The 25,755-nt window shown below is 45.4% G+C and overlaps 1 protein-coding gene across 15 annotated transcripts in view; it reads left to right on the plus strand.

The window, feature by feature from the left end:
- The window catches only part of Nedd4l (neural precursor cell expressed, developmentally down-regulated 4-like, E3 ubiquitin protein ligase), a 342,174-nt gene that overhangs the window by 246,002 nt on the left and 70,417 nt on the right, over positions 1-25,755 (plus strand). For all 15 annotated transcript variants that reach the window (XM_023715286.1, XM_023715293.1, XM_004623689.3 and 12 more), the window contains 4 exons: positions 14,136-14,186; positions 21,734-21,795; positions 21,942-22,044; positions 23,669-23,835. In XM_023715286.1, the coding sequence (XP_023571054.1) occupies positions 14,136-14,186; positions 21,734-21,795; positions 21,942-22,044; positions 23,669-23,835 (383 nt within the window). The remainder of the gene's footprint in view (positions 1-14,135; positions 14,187-21,733; positions 21,796-21,941; positions 22,045-23,668; positions 23,836-25,755) is intronic.

Raw genomic sequence — 25,755 nt, forward strand, 5'->3', positions numbered from 1 at the left:
TTGCCAGGTGCTTCCACCACTGAGCTTATCTCCCCAGCTAATATTCATTATCATTCTTGACAATATTTCTTTTGCTTATAATATAAGCTTTTTATTATTTAAAACATTTACCATGTCTTTTATAACTCCTTATATATTTCATAAATAACTAGATAGGCCATCTGTTCCCCAATCCTGGCTCCTTTCAGGGAAGAACTGGGATTGGAGAGGCAAGAAAAGACTTTTTAGTTTTCTTAGATTTTGCTTCACTGCAAGTGTGCACTTTGCATTGTTCTTGAGATGGCATCCAAAATAAGGCCCCAATTTGTAATCAGAGTGGTTAAATGGTTCATTTGGAATGTGCTGGATGGCCCAGTGACTATTGTTGAGCAAGAGTCAGCACATGCTGATTGGTGTGCTAAGGTTTTTAACTAGGAAAAAGAAAGAAGAAAATAAGAGGAATCAGGACTTGTACTTTGAGTGCAAGCAGCCAAGTGTGTGACATGGAAGACTGTACACGTCACTGTGGTGAGAGTGGAGATCGCCACTGTCCTGCTTGCCAATCATGTGACCTTCAGCTAATGACTCGGCCTTTGTTTGTTTGTTGGCTGTAATGTATGGGTACTATCTGTTCTTGTGAGGCAAGTTATGTGAGACACTTAAACTACTTCTACCTAACACTTAAATCAAGTGTTTCATATATGCTAATTGTTGTTGGCTTACAGCTTAAAGTTAATTAGGTCATGCAAACAGGAGAGTTATATCTGCAGCTCAAATGGAAGTTTTTACAAAATTCTGTGCCCTAGAGAAGTGTATTTGGGTCTACACCTACATTCACCCAGTATCCCCATCTTCTCCCAGATTCTGCCTGCCTGCACCTGCTGCATCTGCGCTGTTATCATCCCTTCTGTGCAGATGGGAGATTGACCTTAGAGAAGTTGCATAACTCTGTTAAGTCATCCTTCAGTGAGTTGCAGGGCTGGACATAGACTAAAGTCACTCCACAGACCCCAAGCATCTGTGCTATCCACCACAGCACCCAAGCTATTCTTTCTGCACATGTCATCTTGCATGTTTCTGGGGACATGGAGCTGGAGAGCCCTGGCTCAGTCCCACGTGGTGTCACCAGTCTGCACTAGGTCCTGTTAGGTACTGGGGCTCCCTGATGACAGAGCGCAGTCCACTGGGCAGGGCTTCCACTGTCAGCAGCTGTCTACTTTTCTGTCTGGTTCTCTCCTAGGTCTCAATTATAAGGGAAATGCTGCTTGATGTACAGCAATATTTCTTAACATTGTTTGTCCAAAATGGACGTAAAAGGCAAGGGAAATTGCTACTACAGTAAAATCTGTCTCACAAGTTCTGAGAACTGTATACATCTAAAGAACTACAGAATTAATGAGCCTTAACTATTTTACAGTAGAAATAATATGACAGAAAGTTTAAAGTGTTGTTTCTTGGGTTCTTTGGTCAGGACCTAAGTTTTTTAATTCCTATATTACTCCTTTGAACTATGAAGAAAAGAACAGATAACAACATAGAGAAAAGAAGCACAATTGATTTGCAGTTCATTTAAAGTGTAAGTGTGTGAATATATCTGTTTGGTTCAATGTATTTAAACACTGAACAATTGCTATGGACTAACTCCCTTTTCCCTCATCTTATCCCATAGACAGTCCTTAGAAGTCTGATTTTACTGCAATTAAATGGCTTTGGTCAGTTGGAAGGGCAGGAATTGTGTGGGAATCATCTATATAGCATGCAGCTGTGAGCGTAGACCACCTCACAGGAACTGCCTGCAACGTGTCGCCCTTTGGGGGTTTCTTTCCAGGGAGGTTTCCTGGAACATAACAGTTTAATTCACTTCCCAGCACCTACTACACTCAAGGCCTTGTGCTAGTATTCCACATTGTTTCATGAATTCAGTAATAATGCACTGGATTACACATCTCTGTTCTCATGTCAGAGCTGCATAGGGCAATTGGGTCTTAGATAGCCTGGAAAGAACCGATGGGCAATTCTCTGAACCCCTCGGTTTATGGGGCAGACTACTCTTTTACAATCCAGTGCCTTTTTTTTTTTTTTTTTTAAGCAGCTGTCGTAGGACAAAAACACTGGATGTTCTTGAAGCTTTTGTTTCACTCAAAGATTTTTGTGGGAAAACTGTAACATGTTCAAATCGGTTATTGAAATGTGAAGTTGAATGCAGAATTCTCATGAATATTGAAAATGATCCAGAAGCTTTGCCCCAGCCCAGGCCCTGCTCCAGCAGCATCTCACTTCAGCCGTCAGTCATTGCCACGTGGCTCTCTGTGGCACATAGAGGTGCCCACCGGCGTCCACTTGGAGAGGTGGTAGAGGCTTGTTGTGCCCCTGGTTGGCCTGGCAGATCAGAGTATTCACTGCAATGTCAGCATGAGGTTAGAGTGTAAATGTAGGTCTGGGTTAGTGCCCTTTGGTGCCACAAGTAGATTTCATTGGTTTTGTAGTCTAGCCCAGAGATTACTTTTTATTACAGTTTTCATGAGGATCATGGGTTTCATGTTCCAGCCATGTTTATTAGTTGTTGACAGCTTCCTGTCAGATCATCCTTTAAAGAAAAGAGAGGAGAGGCTGACCAGATAGCTCAGCAGCCTAAATGCCTGCTATGCAGGCGCAGGGACTGGGGTTGGATCCCCAGCGTGCAGTACCAGTCCCAGCCCCGGAGCGCACTGAGACAGCGATGAAGACTGGGTGTGGTGGTACACGCCTGTAATCCCAGCTCTTGGGAGGCTGAAAACAGAAGAATCACTAGGAGTCCAGTCTATATTGTGAGACCCTTTAAACCCTGTAAACTCTGTACTAAATATATAAAAAAAAGAAAGAAAAGAGAGTAGAAAGAGGTAATTTAGGCAATGCTAAAGTATGTCTGCATCTTAAATTTATAGAAAGCTCTCTCCTTTAATCTTGCATCTGGGCCTTCACTTTTTTGCTCCATGGATTTATTTTTAAAGGATAAATTAACTACATAACATTCCAATTTCTTTTTTAATCTTTTTAAAAATTTAATTTGATTTAGTTTATTTACCTATTTAGTACAGGGTATCACTGTGTAGCTCAGATTCATAGTGATCCTCCTGTCTCAGCCTCCCCAGTATAAGAATGCCCCACTACACCTGGTTTCAGTGGCCAGCATTATATGCCCAGGGTTCTGGGGCAGGTACTACATGTGGTATTGGGGATCGAACCCAGGTCCTTGCACTTGCCAGGCAGGTGTTTAGACTGCCAAGCTATCTCCCCAGCCTTCAATTGCTTTTTTTAAGCCTTTTTATATATTTTTATCCCACAGAATAAATGAGCATTTTTCAAACTGTACATGCTGAACGGTTTGCAATACAGCGAAGTTCTTTGATTAGAGACCAGACTGAGTGACCCATGGGTGGCTGAAAATAGCTGTGTGCTTTTCCAGTTGGCCTGTTTTGGCAGAAACTCATTGTTCCTCCTATTTCTCAAAGTCAATTTAAAATATTCCCACAGTGACTTAATAACATTCAGTAGAAACTTGCGTGAGCTTTCTATATGTGCAGATGCCTGATGTCTGTAATAGCCACAACACAGGAAGTGCAGGTGGCTGGCAGCCCCACTTTCTAGATGAGGAACCCGGTGTGGGAAAGACTTGCATCCAGGCCCAGTCACCTAGTGGGCTTCTAAGCCAAGAGCAGAGCCCGAGACCCAGCTACTCCTCCAGCCTGCAAGGGCTCCTTCCTGCCTGTCTCGCAGAGCACAAGCATCTAGACCAGCACTCACTGGTGGCAGAGCTCCCTTCACATCTTCCATCTCAGAGTCATCGGTGTGGAAAAGATGTAGGTTTTGGGAGGAGACTGGGGTGAGGTAAATGATGTGTCAGGGTGCTTGCTGTCAGTATTGAGCAGTCTCCATCTCGGGCCTCACAGCCCTCATCCTATGGGATTTTCCAGAAGGCTAGCCCCACAGCCACTTGGCAAGCATGGGCACTTGACTTGTAGTGCCCAGTGATTCCTGGCCACAGAGGATTAATTGAATTTTTCTCCCCCAGGTTTGCCTTGTGCTCAAGTGGTGCCTTACTTGAACCCTGTGCTAATTCTAGTTATCATTCGTGGTTTGATTGTTAAAGACATTTGATAGGACATTGGAGAGAATATTGGGAGATTTTTCTCCTCCATTGCTTTTATCTAAGGTCCATTCACATTCCCTTTCTTTTAATTTTTAAAAAATCATTCATTTATTTAGTCACTTGTTTATTTATTTATTTGGTACAGGGTCTCGCTGTGCGGCTCAGACTCAAAGTGATCCTCCTCCAATCTCAGGCTCCCCAGTGTGGGGGTTACAGGAATGCGCCACCATGCCTGGTTTTGGTGGCTGGCACGGTGCTCTCAGAGTTCCGGGAATGTGGAACCAAGGATCGAACCTGGGTCCTTGTGCTTGGCAGGAAGGCACTTCAGTCTGCTGAGCTGTCTCTCCCCAACCCCACATTCCCTTTCTTAGGTTCCTGGGACTTCCTCACTTTAATGGCTTCTCATCGTGTGTTCCAAATTGCTGCCCTAGATGAATATGGTTCCTTGTTCTTGAAGATAACTCTGCTGTTGATTTTAAGCACAACTCTGTTAAGCCAGGAGCTCAGCCTCTCACAGGTTTTCTAGAACCCACTATGATGTAGTGTGAGCTCTGTCATGTTCTTTGTTTTGTCCAGTGATCGAGGAACTGGTGTATGGAGCTTTGCTGGCTGATTTCTCCCCTTTTCTAAAGTACTGTAGGGGCTGGAAGGAAGACAGCTGGAGAGAAGGAACATACTTTTCTTCAAATAAGTAATTAATCTGTCCTATGCCTTGGCAAAGCAATGAGGCCCTGAGCTGCACACACTGGAGACAAGTGACTTTGAAGTGTTGGAGCGGGTGAAGTTGGGTTCAAATCGCAGTTCTGCCCACTGCTAGTCATGGAAACTCATATTACTTTCTTTTTTGCTGATGCTGAAGGCCAGAGAGTTACAGAAAAATGAGTACAAGATCACTGACGGTCACCTAGAGTGGCCCACGGATGGAGCAAACACCTTCCTCAGCAGGTGGGAGCCGAGTGGGATGGGACAGTGGCTCTCAGGTGGGCACCGTGTTGCTCTCGCCTCCTGCGGGGACATTTGGCAATGCCTAGAGTGTGGGGAATACTTCCAAACATCTAGTGAAGCTCAAAGCAACTCCCCACAGCAAAGAATTAGCCTGCCCTTAATGCTCATAGTACTGACTTTGAGAAATTTTGGCAGGAATAACATTTCTTGAATCTAACTGTCTCACTTAATATCAGTTCTATGCAATGTAAAGTTGTTTTATTCTCACTTTATGGATGAGGAGTTTGATCTTTGGTGGTTATTAAGATCTTTGGTTACTCAGCTGTCCTGCTTAGACATGGGATTTTGAACTAGCTGTCTATGCCTACAAAACCCATCGCTGCTTTCCTTCCCAGTAGGTAGTGAGCTGCCCATCACTGATGATGTCTAGAACAGGGTAAGCAAGTGGATAGAGACGCAAGTTTCAGGTGTTTCATTAAATGACTTTCATCCTCAGATTCGTTTTCAAATGAGATTTGTCTTCTGGTTCCAGTATTAGATTGGCAAGCACACATCTCTTGGCCACAGGCAGCAGAATCCCTGTGCTTTGTCTATGCACCTGTGAGTCTTATTCCTATTAATATCTCGGCTCTATCAGGCCAGAGGGCCAGGGTTCCAAACAGGGACAGCCAGCATTGCGCCCCCACCCCCATCTCATCCACATTCTAGCTCAACAGTTATTTTTACCCACTGTGTAAATGGGTCCAGCTCCTTCTCATTTGGGAGAACAGGAGGGACACCAAGGGACTGTCTTGCAGAGGCATGGTGGGGGGGGGGCTGTTTTATGCTATTAGAGATCATAATTGTCTTCCAGTATCACAGTTAATTACAGTTTGTCTTTTGTGGCCAGTGAAAGCCACGAGCTTTACTCAATGCTTATTCACCCTGGCACAAATCAGATTAAGTTGGAGAGTTTTGATACGGACCAGTGTCTGAGCCCCTCAACCAGAAGCATGATTGTACAAGCCCTGTACCTGTGTTTTTAGAACTTATCAGGTAGCGCCAGTATCCTGACAGGTGGGAGCCTCGGGTCCGTACCACGATTGAGTCCTGCCTCAGGACCAGCAGGTATTATTTTTGTCCTAGAGAGACTAGCAGTACTGGTGAACCTGCAGTGCATGCATTGGTCATCGTTGGAAGCACCGAAAGGTTTGCCATCGCTGAAGGAGAATGGGTCCAACTGGGCTCCTGGGGGAAGAAGATGCTTCTTAATAGGTGTAGCAAGTAGAAGGTGGTTCATGTTCTGCACCCAAATCAGCACTGCCAGAAACCAAAGTTAAATTGTTTCTACTCGTCCTCAGAAAATGGTACATAGCTTTATGGAGGGCTGTCAGTGGCCTTTGCCTGGGAGCTTTTGTGCAGCTGGGCAGCTGTGAGACAGATGTGACAGATAGCTGTGATGCCAGCCCAGAACCCAGAGCCTGGAAGGGACAATCAGACCTTTTCTTTCCCTTGATGGTGTCAGAGTGTAGATTACATGCAGTTCTCCAACTCTGGGTTGGAAGAGAAGATGTCACAAATAGGAAATTAGACATGATGATGGTCAGGGTGACTCATCGTGCTGACCGAGGATATCCTGTGTCCCCCAAAGCCCCTCTGCCTGGACAGTGCAGTGTCCTCGCCACACCCTCCTCCTCTGTGTTCCACAGTTGCTTCATGTCAGCATCAAGCCAGGACGTCGGTTGCTGAGGTTTGCTGATGGGCACTGTGCTCAACACTTGGCAAACCGCCTTGCCCTGCTGTCCGGCAAGTTCAGGAATGGACTCTTCCGAAGGGCTCTGGGCCTTCCCTTCCTGTGGGGCTGGACCAGCATGGGGCCACAGTAGGAGGACTATATGCCCTCCTCAGCTCCCTGTCCCCTGCAGGCCGCTTTTCCGAGACCCAGTCCTTGCCATTCATTGAGAATTTATTGTCAACTGTGTCTTTGCTCACCTAATGAGTTCCCAGGGGCCTTTGTGACCTGACCCTGATCCCCTCTCTGCCATCGTCCTCCCCCACAAACTTCCAGGTATGGATCTCACCCTTTCCCACAAGCTTCTTCAGTGCCTGCCTGCTTCAGCCTGATACCTCCACAGCAACGTAGACCCATTCCTTCCTGTCTTCCTTCACACAAAGTCCTGCTTCCTGACCCCGCTTGAAGAGTACATTCTCCCTAAAGCTGTACCAACCTTGACCCTCGGCAAGGCGAGCCCCTTCCCTGTTAGGTTTCTGCAGCATTCTTCCTGTGCTCTGTTACAGAGCAGCTCCATGCTGTGTGGATTTTCCAGACTGCAGTGTGCCGCGAGAAGTGCTTGCCTCCATGGCTGGCCGCCCCGGAAGGTGCCAGGGAGGAAACGATTCTGAGCTCAGCACCGCTGTGCACATCACGGTTCTGGTTCCCAGGGTTCTTTCCCAGTATTTGCATCCCCAATTTATTGGGTGTTAAATCGTGATTATCAGATGGTTCTGCTAAAACTGACATTCCTACAGTTTCTTGGAGTGTGCTTCTATATGGAGTACAGGGCTGAACTCTGCCATCCAGAGCAAGGCAGAGAGAGCTTGAGGCCCTAACATCACAGCTGGGCTCCCACAGCAACTGCGAGCGCACTGGAGCCCATCGAGATTCTAGCATCTTCTCGCAGCCCATGACCTGCCCACTTGTGTCCCTGGGCCACAGCCAGACTCCGGCTGCCAGGCTGCTCTGGTCTTTGCCTGCACAGCTGCTCCTTGCTCCCCGCATGTCTCTACAACTTCTGCTTGTGTTTTTGAAGCGTAAGAGAAGCGTCCCTTAAATAGACGGTCTTCCTGAGGCCAGACAGAACCAGCATGGTGTAGTCCTCCCTGCCTGTCCGGTGTGCTTTTATTGGGCCTGTGAAAGTCCTGAGAGCTGCTATGAGATCTGTTGACAGGGACATCTTGTTTGTTGTTTTGTGTCTCCAGGACACCTTACTGTGCTACAGTGAACAGCAGATATTGACCCTTCCCTCTGAAACATAAATGACAGAAGAGCAGAGGAGGTAGCTGTGTGTGTGTGCATGAGAGAAAGAGAGAGAGAGAGAGAGAGAGAGAGAGAGAGAGAGAGAGAGAGAGAGAGAGAGATATTGATTGATTGATTTTGATTCTCTGAAAAGTACCTGAAATTTGCTCGGTTTTATGTTCTGGTGCATATATGAGGGGAATTTGGATCTGAGCATGTGCGTTCAGAACATGTTTTATCACGACTTCTTTTAAGTGAACTTAATTAATTTCAAGAACATCAGTGATGCCCTTTGCAGAGGCTCGTTAAGGCGATGGCACATGCAGGACAAGGTGTGGATGAAGGCCAAGCTGAACTCCCGGTGTTCTCCTGAGCCACAAGGCTCTGCCCGCATGATGGGGGCTGATGCTCCTGTCAAGCGGAAGGAGAAGTAAGATCTTTTCCCTGGAGCCTATGATGACAGCTGGTGTCATGCTTTACTGAATAATGAGACAGGGTCGAAAGAAGGAACTCGTCGTGATGTTAAGGTGGCTCCCCAGATGCTAAGCTGTTAAAGGGTCATTGTGCCTTTAAACTTGGACCAAGGGGCTTCTGTGAAAATTACCAGGGCCGTTCATTATTAGGATAATTCAGAACGCATGCTGTTCCCTGCACAAGTGCGCATACGCACACCCGCACACAGAGTCCAGGCAGCACCCTGCCAGCCAGCGGAGCCCTGTGCTGTGGAAGAGGCACCAGGTGCAGAGCTTGCGCCTGGTGGCGAAGCGGGACAGCAGAGGGGCTCTTTCTGCCTTTGTGGTCCACACAGCATGACGTTTATGTGATTGTGTGACATTTTCACTCTTAAATCTGGATTCTGTAACTTATATTGTATATCCTCTATTTTTCTCTTCTATTTATCTTAGAAAATCATAATTATTGAAGTCACTCCATAGTGATTTCCAGGATCAACTATCAGACGATGGATAATTCTAGATTCTTTGTTTTGTGTTGTTTGGAGAAGGATAGGCATGTGTTTGTGGTGCTGGGAATTGAACCCAGGGTCCTAGCACTGAGCTATGTGTCCATCCCTTTTTAATTCTTTTTTTCTTTGAAGACAGGATCTTCCTCATTGCTCAAGGTGGGTTCCAACCTGGGATAGTACTCCTGCCTCAGCCTCCCAGAGTTTTTCATTTCTGTAGTTGAATGACTCAGATTCTTTGGGTGGTGACACATAAAAAGAAATTAATTTTGTACCCCAACTTAGTACATATATTGATATTTGTATGAAATGAAAGCTAACTCCTCGGATAGAACAATGTGTATTCCATGGAAGGCACTGGCAGTTTCTGTTCAGTTCTACTTCACTTCAAGATGAAGGAAAAGTTGGGGTGTGACTCAGTTGGAGAACCCTTACCTGGCCCTGGCTGGGTTCAGTCCCCAGCACCAGGAAAAACAAAAACGCTTCCTGTAAGTCATTGTGGGATTGAAACTCATAGCTTAAAGAATATTGCCTCCATACTTAGTCATATGGTGACATTTCCTGAGAATCACCAGTCCCCTTCGATGCTTTTTATTGTCCTTTGCCTGTTTTTTGCATAAGATCTAAAATTGCCCCCAAGTCTCCTGTGTTCAGAAGGCTGTTGATTATGGGTGTTGACAGCTGACCTGCTCTGAGGAGGTGGGGTCTGGTTGGAAAGGGCAGGTCACTGTGGGTGTGACCCGGAACTCTGTATCTGCCTTCCTTCTCCCCTAGCTCTGCTTCCTGGCTGCTGTGAGAACGGCTTTTCCTTCGCCATGCCCCTGTGCCGCTTTCTTTGGAGCCAGCCATTTGTGGGCTGAAACTCCTAAGAGCATGAGCCAAAATAAACCTCTCTTCTTTTAAGTTGCAGTTGTTAGGTGTTTTGTCCCTGCAACAAGGACATTGACTGAGACGCCTGACACCTTCTGGCCCAACATGAGCGCTGGGCATCTTTCCTGGCTTCTGGTACTTTCCTGTGCTCCCAGTTCCCTGCCGTGGCTCTGAGCTTCGATGAGACGCTCAGTGTGCGCAGCTTTGCTGTTACCTCCCTCTATGTGGGGGAAAGATCAGGGCCATGGGGTCACGGGGGAGCAGTAACATTCGGATTAGGGAGTGGCCTTAATCTCTACTCCTTCCCAGAGCCAAAGAGTCTGTGCGATCCTCTGAGTAGATGGGTTCTTCTGGAAATTAAGTCCCATTTATTTTGCCAGAGTGACTAAGTTTGGCGTCCACTCCGGTGCTGGCTCCTCTGACCACTGCAGAGTCTGAGAGAAGGACCCAGGAGCCCCAGTAGGGTCTCAGTGGAGCTGTAGCAGCACGCCTGGAAGTGGATGTGATGTAACGTCATCTCCTTTCTCGTTTAAGGGAGTATCATTGGGCTAAAGGGGAGGGAAGAGTGCAAGTAATCAATCAGCATTTAGTGTGCAGTTCCTAAGGGAGGTAGTACCTGAGTTGCACGGGCATTTGACTTTCTCAGTAGTAGAATATGGACTTCTGCTTCACCCTGTGTGACATTTCAGAGGCTCTGTTGCATACTGTCATTTTACTTTGAGTAAGTATTTGATGGTTCGTCAGAAGTATGATTTACAAACCTGCATGCCCTCACCCTAGAGAACAATAGAACAACTAAAAGTTGGAATTCACAGCCCCTTTCCACTTAAAGAAAAATGCCAGTACTCACTGTATGTGTTGAAATCCATTCGGTATTTGTAGTTAACATGAGGCTTAATGGAAATGATTTCCTAATGTGAATGAATGGCAATTGATTTGATTAATGTGTCTGTGTAATATTGTTATTACACATTGTAAACATCAATACTGTGGCAGGATGTCCTTATAAAGCTGTGATGACCTCAGATGCCATCCTTGCAGGCTCTGGGCAGGATCCTTCCACAGGTATCCAAGGTGACCTGTTCCTGTGCCTACTGTGATACAAAGGCCCCCAAGAGTTTCTTATCCCCTATTATATCTTCTGCAGCTGAAAACATTTGTAAAAATTGGGAGAGAGGTCTTCACTCAAATATCTTATTGCCTGTACTTTCTGTACTTTGGGCAATCTTGGGCATTTCAAAACTTAGGTTTCTCAACCAAAGACATCTTCCACTGACTGATGGAAGGTTGATTTAAGCTCTTTCACTTGAGCCATGTGCTGTTTGGGGCTTTATCCCCATTTTTTAAATTTATTTATTTATTTATTGTATATTTTAGGGAAGGGTCTACAAGGCGTTCAGGGTCTCACTACTAGATCAGACTCCTAGTGATGGGCCTGTTTACAGCCTCCCAAGAGCTGAGATTACAAGCATGCTTCACCACAATCAGTTTCAATTGTCGTCTCAGCTGGCCCCTGTGCCTGCTTGCAGGCACTTTAATCCAGAGAGCTATTTGACTGGCTCTATCCCTATTTTATTTAAAAACTGATTTTATTTCTATTTCCCTTGATACAAACTAGTAAGAGCCTCACACTTTTAACCATGAAGTTCCTTTGTCTTTGGCTGGTTTAGGAGTTGTCTTTTCAGTGTGATAAAGAAATTGATAAGATAGGGTCAGGTTCATGGCTTCAGAGTGCCTCCAGGAATTCAGTAAACTTTTTTCTTGAGGAAAGGAGCAGGTACCTTCAGAAATGGCAGCGTGGAACATGACAGACCAGCAAACACTTGAACAGGACCCCCCCCCCAAAGTTGTTAGAGTCTCTGTGCTGACCTTAGAAGCCCCACTCATCCTCAGTGGGAGCCAGAGTCCAGGAGAGCCAGGAACTGGTGCATTCCCGCCTTCCTGCCACTGACAGGAGACTTTCCTGTCAGGAAAGTAGGTGCAGTAACTGGGCCTGCCTCTCATAGTTGCTGCAAGGACAGAGCTTGGGCACAGAGCCTGAGTATGAGCGCGTGGAAGTGGAGTGTTCTCCTTGGCATTTTGAGGGCACCTGTCTTAGGTTTCTGGGCAGAGCTGAACTGTTGTTTCAGTTCGGAACTGTGATAGCTCCCTAACAGAACTATATGGGCCTGCACATGTTCTGTGAAGTTTTGCAGAAAAGCATTTTGTTTCGTGATTCCTGAGTAGCTTTGCAGCTGTCAGGCTGTGGAGCAGAGCTTGGAGTATTGGTGTCTCCAGACGATTGAGTCCTGTGTCCTCCTCCTGCGTGGCCCTTAGCAGTAGCAGGAGGATGAGGGTGAACTTGGGGAGAGGGGACAAGCGGCCATGCCCGTCTGCTTACGGTAGCTAGACACACAGTTCCTCACTAATTTTCAATCAGTTTCCACCTCTTTGGGGATGGTACAGGAAACTGACATTATATAAGATAAATAATAGGAAACAGGGTGGGAGCTCTTTTACAAATAGGAAGGGGGAGGTAAAAAGAATTGAGATGCCACGTATGGTGCCAATTCCTCATGAGAAGTGTAATCATGAATACTTCAAAAATACACTGAAAATGTTTTAAAAGTTTAAAAAAAATTTAAGGGCAGTGACAGTAAAAATCAGCCAGAGGATGAATGATCAAGCTCCCTAGCTCCTTCTATGACTGTCCTCCGTGTGAGTCCCGGGGCAGTGTGGACTACCTCTGAGGTGGACAGCAAAGTCGTCATTACTTTCCAGGCCTTCTGATAACTGCTGCTTCCTGTAGGACACTCAGAACTTGGTGACACTTTCCGTGCACTCTTCCTGAGGCATCCCTATACTAGGGTATGGCAAATAGAGCTGAGAAAATGAAAGAACTGAAGTCTTCTCAAGGGGTGTGCACACCCGGCCAGGGCTTTAACTTGTCGTTTTCCTTCATGCATCATTTAGAGGGGAGAGATGGCTCTAGTTATCAAATCTTTTAAACTATCTCAGGGGAAACACCTAAGGCTCATGGAAATCATTTCATTAAATTTTGTTTGTATTAACCTGTTGCTTCTCTACATGGAAGAAGAGGAAGTTGAAAAGTAATTTCTATAAATTAGCAGATTTCTCAGTGAACCAGCAGAGTGAAAAGATGAGCCCAGGGTTTGAAGTGAGGGATCTGTACTCTGGGGCTTGTCTTCCACTCACTATGGGGTGAGCTTGATCACATGTAAAGGACTTCAGAGCATTTGTGCATTTGAAGATGCCCAAGCAGTGGCACGTGTCAGTCCACCCAGGCCTCAGCTCATCTGAGCACTCAGGGCCTTGCTGTGAGCATGATAACCACAGGACATGGTGTCCGCGTATCTGCCATCTCCCCGATCTGGGTTAGAACCTCCAGGTGTCTCAGAAGGGCCCAGTGAGCACCTTCCAGGGAGTTCCTCTGGGTGGCGGAGGGAAAAAGCAAAGCGTGTGGAGTGTCCAGAACTTACAGGAGCTACTACTTACAAGTGCGTTATCAAGCAGTGTACCTCATGGATGGAAGAGGCTTTTGATTTTATCATCTGCAGTTTGTAAGATTTATTAGTCACTAAGTTCCATACTCCCTTGCTAGACTCTCAGCTGCCGGGAGGCTCTTAGTTTGTAATATGTGATAAATAAATACCTGTTTAAGATGTTTCTGTACTGTCTTCTCTGCCGTTGTTTTTAATTTTAGTTTATTAGTACAAGTGCACGGTATATATGGAGTGATGGGATCTGCACTGTGGGGCTTGTCTTCAGCTATCTGTGGGAAAAGTTACAATACAATTTTTACCTTTCTTGTGGGAAGTTGGTACCTGTGCCTGATACATCTTGGTAACTCTTTTTCATCTCCTTTTCCTTCCTTCCTTGGACACTCTCCGTCTTCTTTTTATACCAGGCCCAGCTTTACCCCTAAAACCTCAGCAGCCTCACAGGTCCTTCCTGACTGCCTGCCTGACCAACCACGCGCTCCCCACCCTCAGACACGAGTCCTTACCACCCTGCTTGGCAGCAAGCATTAACTAGTCTCAGCCAACTGAAGGTCCTGTGCACGGATTTTCCAGCTCCCAGGTCTCCTGGAGATGCCTCTCTGTGCTTCATCTTGGCCCTGTGCCTTCAGCTTTCCTGCTGCATCTAGTGGCAGGCCCTGGGCCTCTGTCTCATTGTGTAATGAAATTTATTTTTTGAAGAAAAACTAACACACTCAGCAAACAGATGACGATGTTAACTCTTTGCTCTCTTCACAGACACGAGACGACTTCCTGGGCCAGGTGGACGTGCCCCTTAGTCACCTTCCGGTAAGGACAGTTACATGCTTTGTGTCACAGCTGTGGGGAGTGGTTTCCTACCGTTGCCAGCTGATGGACTTGTAAGGTGGAGTGGCTGGATGAGGAGCACGTGCCGAGGCCCTTGCTCCTTGCTCAAGAATGATCCTTTCAAGGAAGAGAGTGAGAGATATCTGGATCCCATAGGCTGTTCTAGTTGTGCCAACATCCCCAGCTCCCACCTTCTCCAATCCTATAGCGCCTCTGCCTTTGCCTGCCATACCTTAGGAATGACCCTGTCCTTTGTCAAGCCCCGTTGATGGCTCTACTCCCAAATTCATCTTCAGAGTCTAGTTTGATGCCTTCCCCTCTGTCTAGTAGTGTGCATGCTTGCTTCTCATGGACACCATGCTGGTGTTTCCCAGATTTGAGTGTGTGGCTTTCTCAGCATAGAGACAAAAAAGACAACATTATTCATGTTCATTGACCTGCTCCTGTTCATGTCTGCTTAGACAAGCAAAACAGCTAGGGCTGTCGACTGCTGAATGTGGCATCACCCGCAACCTGAGGCAGCGAGTAGGGGGTGGGAATAAGACCTGGAGCCCTAGGTGGAAGCAGCTTATCTCATATTGTGGCCCCAGTTTTCTGAGCTGTCTTCCCCTGAGCAGCACAGATGCTCAGAGCCGAAGTAGTAGCTGAGAGAGGAGAGTCAAATATTTCTGCCTTACAAGGGCATTGTGTTTTTTAAATGCTTTTGTGTGGGTGTGAAACATAAATAGTCCATAAACTAAAATGACTTGTACCACCTAGTGCAGCCTTCCTGCTGTAAACCGTGGCTGTCCCCGTATGTTACATACTGAGACTTCGTCTTCCCAGGCAAGCTTTGAGGATATACTGGAATGGGAAGGCAAGCAATTTATTCCTACTCAGGGGAGCTATTAAGGAAAAAAGGTTTCAAGAGCATTCCCTTTCAAGAAATGGAAAGGAAGAGTGATAGCTTTAAAATATTTTGTTTCTATATAAAAACCTGAAACGTAAAGGTGGCTTGAGAAGAGAGAGAGAGAGAGAGAGAGAGAGAGAGAGAGAGAGAGAGAGTGTACATGCGTGTGTGCATGGCATTTTTGCATGAGATTGATTTTAAAGGCTGTCAGAAGTCCAGTTAGCTTTTTTCAGGTCCCATCGAGAGCATGTGAATGTCTCAGTATCTGTTAGGAAGACTCTTCCTGTCTTTGCATACCGGTAGATCTTCTCTTTATGCTCTGTGGGTCAAAGCTGTAGTTCCTTGGTTGGCCATCTGTTCATGGCTATCTCCAGCAGTGCTTTTCCCTGAAAGCCGTATCTTGGCCGGGGGGGGTGGTTATTTATTAATCCTTCCTAAGAAAATTAAGTGCAAGTTTTGCCAACTTGCTCTAAGAAGGCCTTGTTGGAGTGATTTAGTAATGATTGGGTTTGAAAGACTGGGCATAGAGCCCAGAGAATTGAAGGAGAGGCCACGTCAGTAGCAGGAATGGCTCACCTTCGATTTTGGTGGAGGCAGGTGTGGGCTTTCCAAGTGCTGAGGCTCAGGCTTAGAAGTGAAGCCAGCAGATTAAGGAGATGAAACAAAGACCACCTAGAGAGGACCGATTCCTCAAATATAACCAAGTCAGTGAAACAGTGGGTCCTCCCCAAAAGTAGTCTTCATTGGTACACCATAATCCGTGTGCTTCAAAGGGACTAGTTTTTAAGCCAACTCCCTTTTTAGGGAGATGGACCATAAATGAAACAAAAGGAATGGATGAAGGTAAATTATTATTTATATGATAGTAGAACCCAGATAGTGTATTTTGAATGGGCATGGCGTTTGGCCCCAGAATTTGAGGTGCTATTATATGCCTCTGTGATTTTATGTTGGGCACTCCCCTGAAAATTGCGTAGTGCCAATCATTTTGTGTGATTATGCACAAATGTGAAACTGTGAAGTCAGTGGAAACATTTGAGTATGTTTGATAGAGTGAATAATGGACGGTCATTTCATGGTAGTATAACAGCCATTGTGAGGTCATACATGGCCTACAGATTCAGTATATCAGAATCTCCAAAATTCAAGTAAGAAACTTCAGAAGGTGAAGATAGTAACCAGTTGTCTTCTTAGTAATGAGAAACCACTGGAGAACAGGACTGTGGTGGTAACTTTGCCCCTCCAACCCACCCATGCCTTTTTAGGAATATATGAATCTGATGGGGGGGTATGATTAGCAAATGATTTTTATAAGGGCCTGTCCTCTGCTAGAGAGTGCATTCATTCAGGACAGACTTATTGGTGGAGAGGATTCTGGTGTTTGAGGATGCATTAGTAGGGCCAGTCCCTACCTCATGTCCAGGTGCCACTATTACTGGAATCACAGGTAGCACCTTAGCGTCTGGAATGTGGTTAATGTGACGGAGAAGCTGAACTTATCATTCTGTCTTAAGTAAAATTTAAACTTCAGTCAGATGTGGCCAGTGACTACTACATTGGATGGCATGTGTGAAAATCAGACCAGGGTACTCTAGTCAAAAATGCTTGATTCTAGATAAATAGGATGATATCCACCTCTAATCCTGCACTCTGGGAAGTTGAGGCAGGAGGATCTTAAGTTAGAGCTCTTTCAGGGCAACTTAGTAACTTAGCAAGACCCTGTCTTAAGATACAAAAGCGACACAGTACAGGGGGCCCAGGCTCAATCCCCAGTAATGATGTGGGGAAAAAATGTGATTCTGTTATCTCAGATAATTCTGTTGGGAAAAACTGTAGGTGACACAGTTGCCCAATCTCCCTGTGTTCCTTAGCATATTTTCATGCTTTTTCCTTCATTTAGTGCTCACTTGGGGCTGTTTCTCTCTCCTTCTACCCATGTAACATACTAAAAATATTTAGTTTAGGTAAGAAAAAACCTCCAATTTTGAGGCACAGACATAAAAAGAATATCGTAGTTTCTTTTCTCTTTGCTGAGACAAAATACCCAACGCTCAACATTAAGGGAGGAAAGGTCTGTCTATCTCACAGTTTCTGGAGATTTCAGTCCGTGTTGAGCTGGCTCTAAGGCAGGGTGGCACAAGACAGAGGGGCAACCATCCATGGTTGGGAAAGACAGCAGAAGCAAGCAAGGGCAAGAAACGAGGCTTTCTGTCCCGACGCACCCGCCCTACGGTGAGGTAGCACTCACTCCTTAATCCTAGCACTGGACCATGAATCAGTCGCAAGCTCTAGGTTCAGCCACCTCTGAAAAGCCTGCCCCCACCCCCGGATGACTGCTTGAGGCTTTGAGGGCACATCTAGACATAAACTATAATGGAGAATTTTTCTGTTGATATTTTCCAAATCGCTAGTAGAAAAACACCCAGTTGCCCATTCTTCCATGTTGACATAGATACCATCTATTTCGAGGCATCCCAAAGTAGGAATGAGGCATTATCTTGTTGCCAAAAATATTACAAACCTTTATTCATTCAAGCAAAACCACTGTCGGCCTTGCTTCTGGCCTGCAGATATTGCCAGTGTTGAATGAAGCTCTTATCTAAATCAGAAACTTGATGGACAAAAATCAAGGCAGCAGAAAGGAACTTAGTATACACTGCTGACTGCTAGAAAATTGAAGAATTTAAACATTCTATCTTATGTGTTTTGAAAAAGAAATACTGTTGCCCTCCGGACATCTACTGAAGAACTTTTCCTCACCGGACCTGTCGCTGCAGTTGCCAGTGGATATTGGTGTTTGCAATATAAAACTTTGCTTTCAGATTCTTAGACTCCACTCTCCTAGGACATCCCCATCTGCAGCCATAGATTCTCTGGCCCAGGGAAGCCTCCAGGCTGACTACAGGGTCTCCTGCACGCCTCTCTTGCAAGTGGCCCAGTGAGCAGCACAGCCCTAGGTGGAGAGAGGCTCTCTCTGGCAGCATAAGCAGTGGAGCTGGCCCTTACATTCTTCTGTCACTGGTGCCAAGAGTTAGGCACCTGGATTAATTAAATGCTGTGCTGGGCCTTGTAGGCCATTATGTGCAAGTCCAAGTTGGTGCTCTGCCAGGGCAATGAGGAGAAAGAGGAGGAGGAGGCAGCTGGGAGTGGAGGGGGCAGGGAGGGTCATCAGAGCTGGGCACTCTGCATGCAAGCGAATGCCTCAGTACCGGCTGCAGTGCCCGGTGTCATTATCCCTGAGCCGGAAGGGAGGGAAGGAGGGATAATAAAAACAGATCAACTTCTTTTCCCTCTCTGATCATAGGTTCCTCAGTGCTTCCTACTTATCAGATGCTTCCAAAGGAAAGAAAATAATTTTAGAATTACGGTTCAGTTTCCTTCCTGGTGGTGCGATTCACTCCTCCCCATTTTATTTGCAGGGGAAAAAAAAAGATTGGAAATAAGATGCAAGTTGTCTAGAATAGTAGGGACCTCTGTTTCCTTCGCTTCTATTCTGGGTGGTTTGCTTATCTTTAATATTTCTTCTCTGTTTTATTGCACTTTGACAGGAGGAGGGAAGGGAAGAGAGAACAAGTAGGGTGAGTGAGCCGACCCTTTCTACAGGGCAGGGAAGTAAGGAAGCACAGGTCCACACTCTAGAAAGTCTCCAGAGGTTGGGCTTGAAAAGGTAGGACTCTGTCAGGCGTTGTTGGCTTCCATCTCAAAAGACAAAAGTTGCCTGAGTGACCTTAACTAAGTTAGTATTCCTTTCCGCGCCTCTGTTTTCCTGTAACATGAGGGTGCTTGCCTAGACAGGGCCGACTTTCCATCCAGCTCTGGGATAGAGCTGCGGAGCTGTTCCAGCGTTCTCTGACCGGAGGCTCCATGGCTGTTATGACATTTGTGTTGCCTAGGAGATGCTGGCAGCTGAGCACCAGCAGGAGGCGTGTGGAGGGGATGGCAGGCTGTAATTGAGGAAGGTCCTGTTCCCCGACCAGCCTGCGCCTGGGCTGCAGGTTAGATGCGGCCACTGCCATCTTCTCCACCAGCCGCAGGAGCAGCCTCAGCTGTGGCTGCGTGTGATCATTGGTCATTTTACACTACCATCTGCACATCTGCCTACTGCGCTTGGTCCATGTAGCATGTTTGATAATTTATATCTAATTATTTTGGGATAAAAACTAATTACAAGAATAACAACATACTTCTCAACTACGAGAAGAAACTCTGACAGGCATTTGCCTGTTGCACCTTGGGGCCCTTTCCTGGCTCTTTTTACTCTCTCGTGTCTGCCCTTCCCATAGAGAGAGCCCCGATGCTTCTACCTGGCCCAGCTCCAAGACTTCTGCACCCTTCGATAGTGCACTGAGGCAGGGAGAGCTACTTTTAAAATGTTAGTGTTTTTCCATCTCAGTCCAAAGTGCTGTAAAGTGATACCTGTCTATAGCTTAGGCATACTGAGGTGGCCAGCATTCTTTCAGCCTTCGTAGGTTTATGGCTGGGGGCAGGACAGTGGTGTCTTCTTGGGTGGAGAGCCAAGGTCATGGCGTTTGCTTAGAGTTTAAAGGCGTTTGTCTGGCTCTGGGCGCATTTTCCAGCTAAGGAGATAGCAGTGTAGAGAAGTACCTGATTAGTCCAGTGGTCCGCAAGTGGTCAGTCCTACCCTCATTTCCATACAAACTTTCCAGCTCTCTGTCTCTTGTTGCATGACATGGAGTTGGCAGTTGTCACATAATATGAAAATGTAGATTTGGCCAGTGATGAAAATGGCCACATTTGTTAGGTGTGCCAAATACCCTTGGGATTGGTACCATATTATTGGCTTTTCCTCCCAGCAACTCTATAAAATCCAATTGCTAGGGCTGGGGGTGCAGTGCCACAGTAGGGCACTTGCCTCTCATGCATGAGGCCCAGGGCTTAGTTTCCAGGATTGTACCACTCACCCACAAAGCATTCTGGTCCTCAAGTCAAAATTAGTCATTTTCCTCCTATGCGATATCAGTGAATTCATCTGCCACGCAGCCCGGTGACCTGTTGGTGACCTCCCACAGCATTATAACACTGAGGCAGGTACTATGTCATCTCCATGGTGTTGATAAAGAGCTGTTTTTTTAATCAAGCAAATGAAAACAAGGACGAGATGCTGGAAATTATATTAATTACAAAATTTTCCATAATACGTGATGTACATTGGGAAACTTTTTAAATAGCAGATATTCCCAAATTTCCAAGTTTGACTTACTGCCTTAGCAATAAATAAATCCTGAGAATATAGTAGATTTTTTTCAGTGCTACAAAGTTTTCAGTACCTTGTTAATTTCTGTAAATCAAATGAATTTATCAACTACTTATCTTTGTGCCACTTAGCATCAGGCAATATTCTTGGCAGCAGCAAAACATTATGAGCAAATCCAAGTCTCTGATGTCACAGGCTTACATCCTAGAAATGATGGATGATAAACTAGTGTATAAGTAAACGAATAAGATAATCTCAGATAGTGATAAAGGAAGATAAAGAACAGTGCTATGCTAGCGTGATGAATGAAGGTTCACGGTGACAGCTTAGTACGGGAATTCTGCTGGCAAGATGCAAAGTGGGGATGGATAACCACGCTGTGTGCAGCCAGCTGCCCAGCACTGGGTTCGGCTGATCTGTGGGTCTCCAGCAGGCTTTGACGTGTCGCTCATGGAACAGATGAAGCCAGAAATATGGGAGTATTCTGGAGAATCCAAAGGAGATCAGTTTACAGAGAGGTGAAGGGTGCTGAAAAGCCAGGTTGTAAACCTTGTGGATCCCAGGAAGGAATTTCCCTTTTATTCTAAGAGGAATAAGAAGCCAGTGGAAGGTAGAAGCAAGGCCTAAGGTAATGAACGTTTCAAATGTGATACAGTGACTAACTCAGTGTAGTATGGTCTGTCTCTTTCTATAAAAGTTAAGCACTTTAAGTTGCATTCATTTGAAGAGTACTATGAGTTGCATTCATAGAAGCTGTACTATGTATAGTATCTTAAAAATAATAGTAACACTTACATTTCTAGCTTCTTGCTTTGTTGGGCCATCCAGCTTTGTACAGTAAATGAAGACTGATTTCTTTTACGTGAACAAAGATCCCAGTTTCACGAGATGAGCCCCCATAGAGTAGTCGATAGTACTTCCTGGGCAATCTCTGTACAGCAGATATGTTATTTTATTTAGGTTAATGGCAATATTTTAATGTGAGAAATAAAGTTGCCTTTATTTCTAAACTAGATATTGGGGGTTCCGTTGACTCCTGGTTTAGATTTCTGAAGTCACGGAATATCAAGGCACCAGTGGCCCCTGGTCCTCCAATGCTAATCAGTTCCATGAGACTGAGGCCGCACCCTGCAGTTAGAAAATTACACTTGGCAGGGACAACTATAATTTTGTCATTTGTCTGTGGCTAGGGTTGGCTCCTAAAACCTGATGTGGACAGTGACACCTAGTGGATCTTAAGTAGACAGAGCCCCACAGCCTATCAGATGTTTAATTAATCATCCAGAGCGATCAAAGAACCAACTCCATTTTTACCTTTGCCACGCTGTGAAATACATCAGTGTATCCCTTAGGATCTGGGTAGGCATTTCTAAAATACAAAATTGCCAGGAATGTGGAGACCTAATTTACTTTTCCTTTCCATAGACAGAAGACCCCACCATGGAGCGACCTTATACATTTAAGGACTTTCTCCTCCGACCAAGAAGGTAAGACATGAGAGGGAGGACACAGTGGAGGAGGCATCCTGCAAATTTCAGTATTGGTTTTTCTGAGGATTGTGTCATCAGTTGCCATAAAAAGGCCGCATATAAGCAAGTCAGATCCTTTGTAACTGATTTCTTTCTTTGTGCAGTCATAAATCTCGAGTTAAGGGATTTTTGCGGTTGAAAATGGCCTACATGCCCAAGAATGGAGGACAGGATGAAGAAAACAGCGAGCAGAGAGATGACATGGAGGTGGGTGGACAGCTGCAGGCCTAGGCCTGGGTTTCTGGCTAAGTCCTCACTCATATTCCACTGTGAGGCTTCTCATTAAAGGAAGTTGAAAGAGTTTGTAAAGTTAAATATGAAAAGACATTGTCCCTGAATGTGTCTTTGATAGTCTACCAATGTGTTTGTTTTAGTTTAAAAGTTTAGTTTTTCATTTTAGGCTGCAACACTAATAATTAGGAAGACTGCTCCTTAGACAGCGCAGCAGTGTCTTGTATCAGCAGCCCCACCACCCACGGAGTTATCCTCATGGCCTGAGGCTGTGTCTGCCTTGGACTTGCAGCAGCTCCGCAAGAGTGTCCTGTAGCACTTAAAATTGCTTCAGAGTAGATATGCTCATTGAGAAAATCTCTCCCTGTTTCTGAGTTGCTTGATCCCCAGGTGATAGCATGCTTAGAACAGCACCCTTCTGGAAAGGCCACCTTGGAGTTAGCTGGTCAGAATTTCTTTTTTGTCCGCCTGGAACAGCAGCCTTTTAGTTTTCTTGTCGCATACCTGTGCTGTGGGTCTTGTTAAACCTTCACAGCACATGCTGAGACAGCACTTCTTAAAAGCCACATTCTCTTACTGTTCAGAGAGCATCTGTTGAACAAGGCCCCTCTGTGGCTGTCCTCACATCCGTTTGCAGCTGTTGCATGTATGTGATATGTGAATAATGTGTTGTGGGCAACTTTACCAAACCCCTCCAACCAGGAGGCCACTGTTCCAGGCAGTGTCCACTCTGGGCTCTCGGCTCTGCTCATGTGACAAGGACTGAAGTGGGTGGCAGGCCATTGTCGAGGCTGAGATTTTATGAGCACAGCAACAGATTTTATGTCAAATCCAAGAAATTTTTTACACTCATCTTGCCTTCCAAATGCAGTAACCAGTGAATTACTTAATTTTCCAGTGACTTTAGTAGGGGATGTTAGAAAACCAATACTTAATGCCTGAAGTATGCATTGTAAAATGTAACTCTAACCCTGGTACTGTGGAGCCTGTTTGTCTGCAGAGGCTAAGTAGCAGTGGCAACAGCTTCCAGACTTCTTCTGGCCCATGGGATCACAGCAGACCCATGGAGGCTTTACCTCCTCGGCATTCCATCCTCAGGGTCATCCTGTGTGGACACGAGCAAATTCTGAGGCCCCCTCCACGCAGACCACGCTCTCTGTCAGAGCACTTGTGCACGATGCACCTTTCCCTTGTGAGACGTTGATGGGGTGACGGCTGTGAGGTGGCCCATGTTGTTGACACAGCTTTCTATAGCTCTGAAGGCCCTCATATCAGAAGGACAACACTAGATAGGGAAGAATATAATGAGTCTTAAGTCCCTTCACCAACTCCATACCCAAACCCGCAAAGCTTCCCACCATATAGTCCTCCTTAGTAAGTGGTATAATTAACTGGCCATTACTGAAAAGATTTTTGAGGCCTGAAAGTGTTCGCTTACCCTTTTGGGGGATCCTATTCCATTGTGGCACAGGAAGCAATTGCAGGAGCCCAGGAGAGCATGACAGAGCACCACAGAAGGAAGGCAGACCACATTGTCCTTGTCTCTGCCCTCAGCCTTCCAAATCACCCCCATGACCTTCCACTTCGTTTTATTCCACAGCATGGGTGGGAAGTTGTAGACTCCAACGACTCAGCTTCTCAGCATCAGGAGGAGCTTCCTCCTCCACCTCTGCCCCCAGGCTGGGAAGAGAAAGTGGACAACTTAGGCCGAACGTACTATGTCAACCACAACAACCGGACCACGCAGTGGCACCGACCGAGCTTAATGTGAGTATCCCAGCATGAGGGGCACCTGTGAGCTCTGCAGTCAGGCACGAGCTCCAGGAGCTCTGGGACAGCCTGGGAAGGACATGTGGCATGAGCACAGCAGGTGGTTCCTCTTCTGTGGGGTATGGTGTGAGAATAGTCAGAACCTGTGTATTGGCAGGGAGAGGCATAGCCCTGGTACCTCCACCTGCTGTCGTGTACAGGATGAACTGCATTGTTCCATATATCTTATTCATATAGGTTTGATTTATTTATTAATTTTGTGCAGTGCCAGGGATTGAACTCGGAGCCTTGCACTTACAAGGCAGACACTTATGCCGCTATGCTGAGCTATCTCCCTGGCCCTTCACATGGATTTCCGACCTATTTTGTGTTTATTACATAGCTCTCTTCCCTTTCAGACTTCTTTCCTGACTGACCCAGCATAGAAAATAGCAACCAGAATTGCCTTTTCCAGTTTCTGTCTTCTTTGTGTTTCTGAATATCTTTTTCTTTTAATTATTGAATTTATAAACCCTCTCAAAAGATCTTTTTTTCCTTTTGGGGAAATTTATATATTATCCCCTTGATATCATTAGAAACACATAGGAGGTTTGCAAAGTCAGAATTCGTAATTACTATTTATTTTAATTGTCCACCATCCTCAGAGATGCAGTGAGCCAGGTACTGTTTTTTCTCTCCAGCAAATAAATCCCAGTCAAACCTCAGCTTCTATTAAAAACGGTTTCAAAGCAGCTTGCTGTTAAATCATTGTATAGCTAGATCAAATCTACTAGTACAGTAAAAGACAAAACCAAAGTACTAAGAAAATATCATCCTAGAAACTATAAATTTCTAGTTTCCTAGTAGCCAAGACAAGGAGAGAAATTATCATTTATACATCATATATTATCATATAATTTTTAATATGTAATAAAGGTAAGTATAGTAGAGATAATTTTCTCTTCAATCTGAATGGAGAAAAATTTACTAATGATGCACTTTAAACAGTGTTAGCAGTATGCTGGAAAGTGCTCTTACAAAACCCATTATCCTCAGAAATTGCAAAGATATTCCACATATGACTGGATGGGCAAAGTGGCCAAGTCAGTGGCACTGGGTTTTTTTTTAACGTGAACATAAGGCCTGTAGACTCTGGAGCAATGAATTGCTGAGCTTCCCTCAGCCCTTCTTGTGGCCGTGAGCTATCCTTGTTCATTTCAGACCATCTAGTGTGGCTGTCTCGACCCCCAGGAAAGCATAAGTATCAGGACATTGAGGTAATAAATATACACGGAAGTGGTTTAATTGATACTTTTCTTATGTTTTATTGTTACCCTTTTATTAGTGATCACAGCTGTTAACAGTGTGGTAAGCTGTTTTGACTACGCTAGCTGTTTTTCATAAAAATGGCTTTGGATCTCCTTGGGCTTGAGGGCACATTTACTGGGAAGAATCGTGGCAGAAGAAGTACCTAGAAAGGCCCTCTACTTAGAGTGTCAGGTGGTCTCTGTGGAAAGGCAAACAGGAGCAGGTCACAAGAGAAGAAACACTAACCTCTGATACACAGAGGGAAAAATGTTCAGCCGTATTCATGAGGGCCGTGTAGACTGAAGTCTGTCCTCTAGGGAATAAAGAAGGGTAGTTGCTATTTCTGTTGCCTCGGAGTTGTGACATTCCAAAGACAGAATTTGCTTCACACAGTTTTGTTTGTTTTTATTTTTTAAAGAATACAGAATAGTAATAACAGAACAGCATTAGAAAAGACACAAAATTTCACTAAGCAAAATGATAGGAATTCATAACAGTGGTTACTAAAGAAAGAAGGGAAAGGGCTAGGGAGATGGCTCAGTAGAATAAGCGCTACCCTGGCAAGCTGAAGGGCCTAGAAACTATAAATTTCTAGTTTCCTAGTAGCCAAGACAAGGAGAGAAATTATCA

Source organism: Octodon degus, unplaced genomic scaffold, assembly GCF_000260255.1.
Source record: "Octodon degus isolate 3935 unplaced genomic scaffold, OctDeg1.0 scaffold00003, whole genome shotgun sequence".
Lineage (NCBI taxonomy): Eukaryota > Metazoa > Chordata > Mammalia > Rodentia > Octodontidae > Octodon > Octodon degus.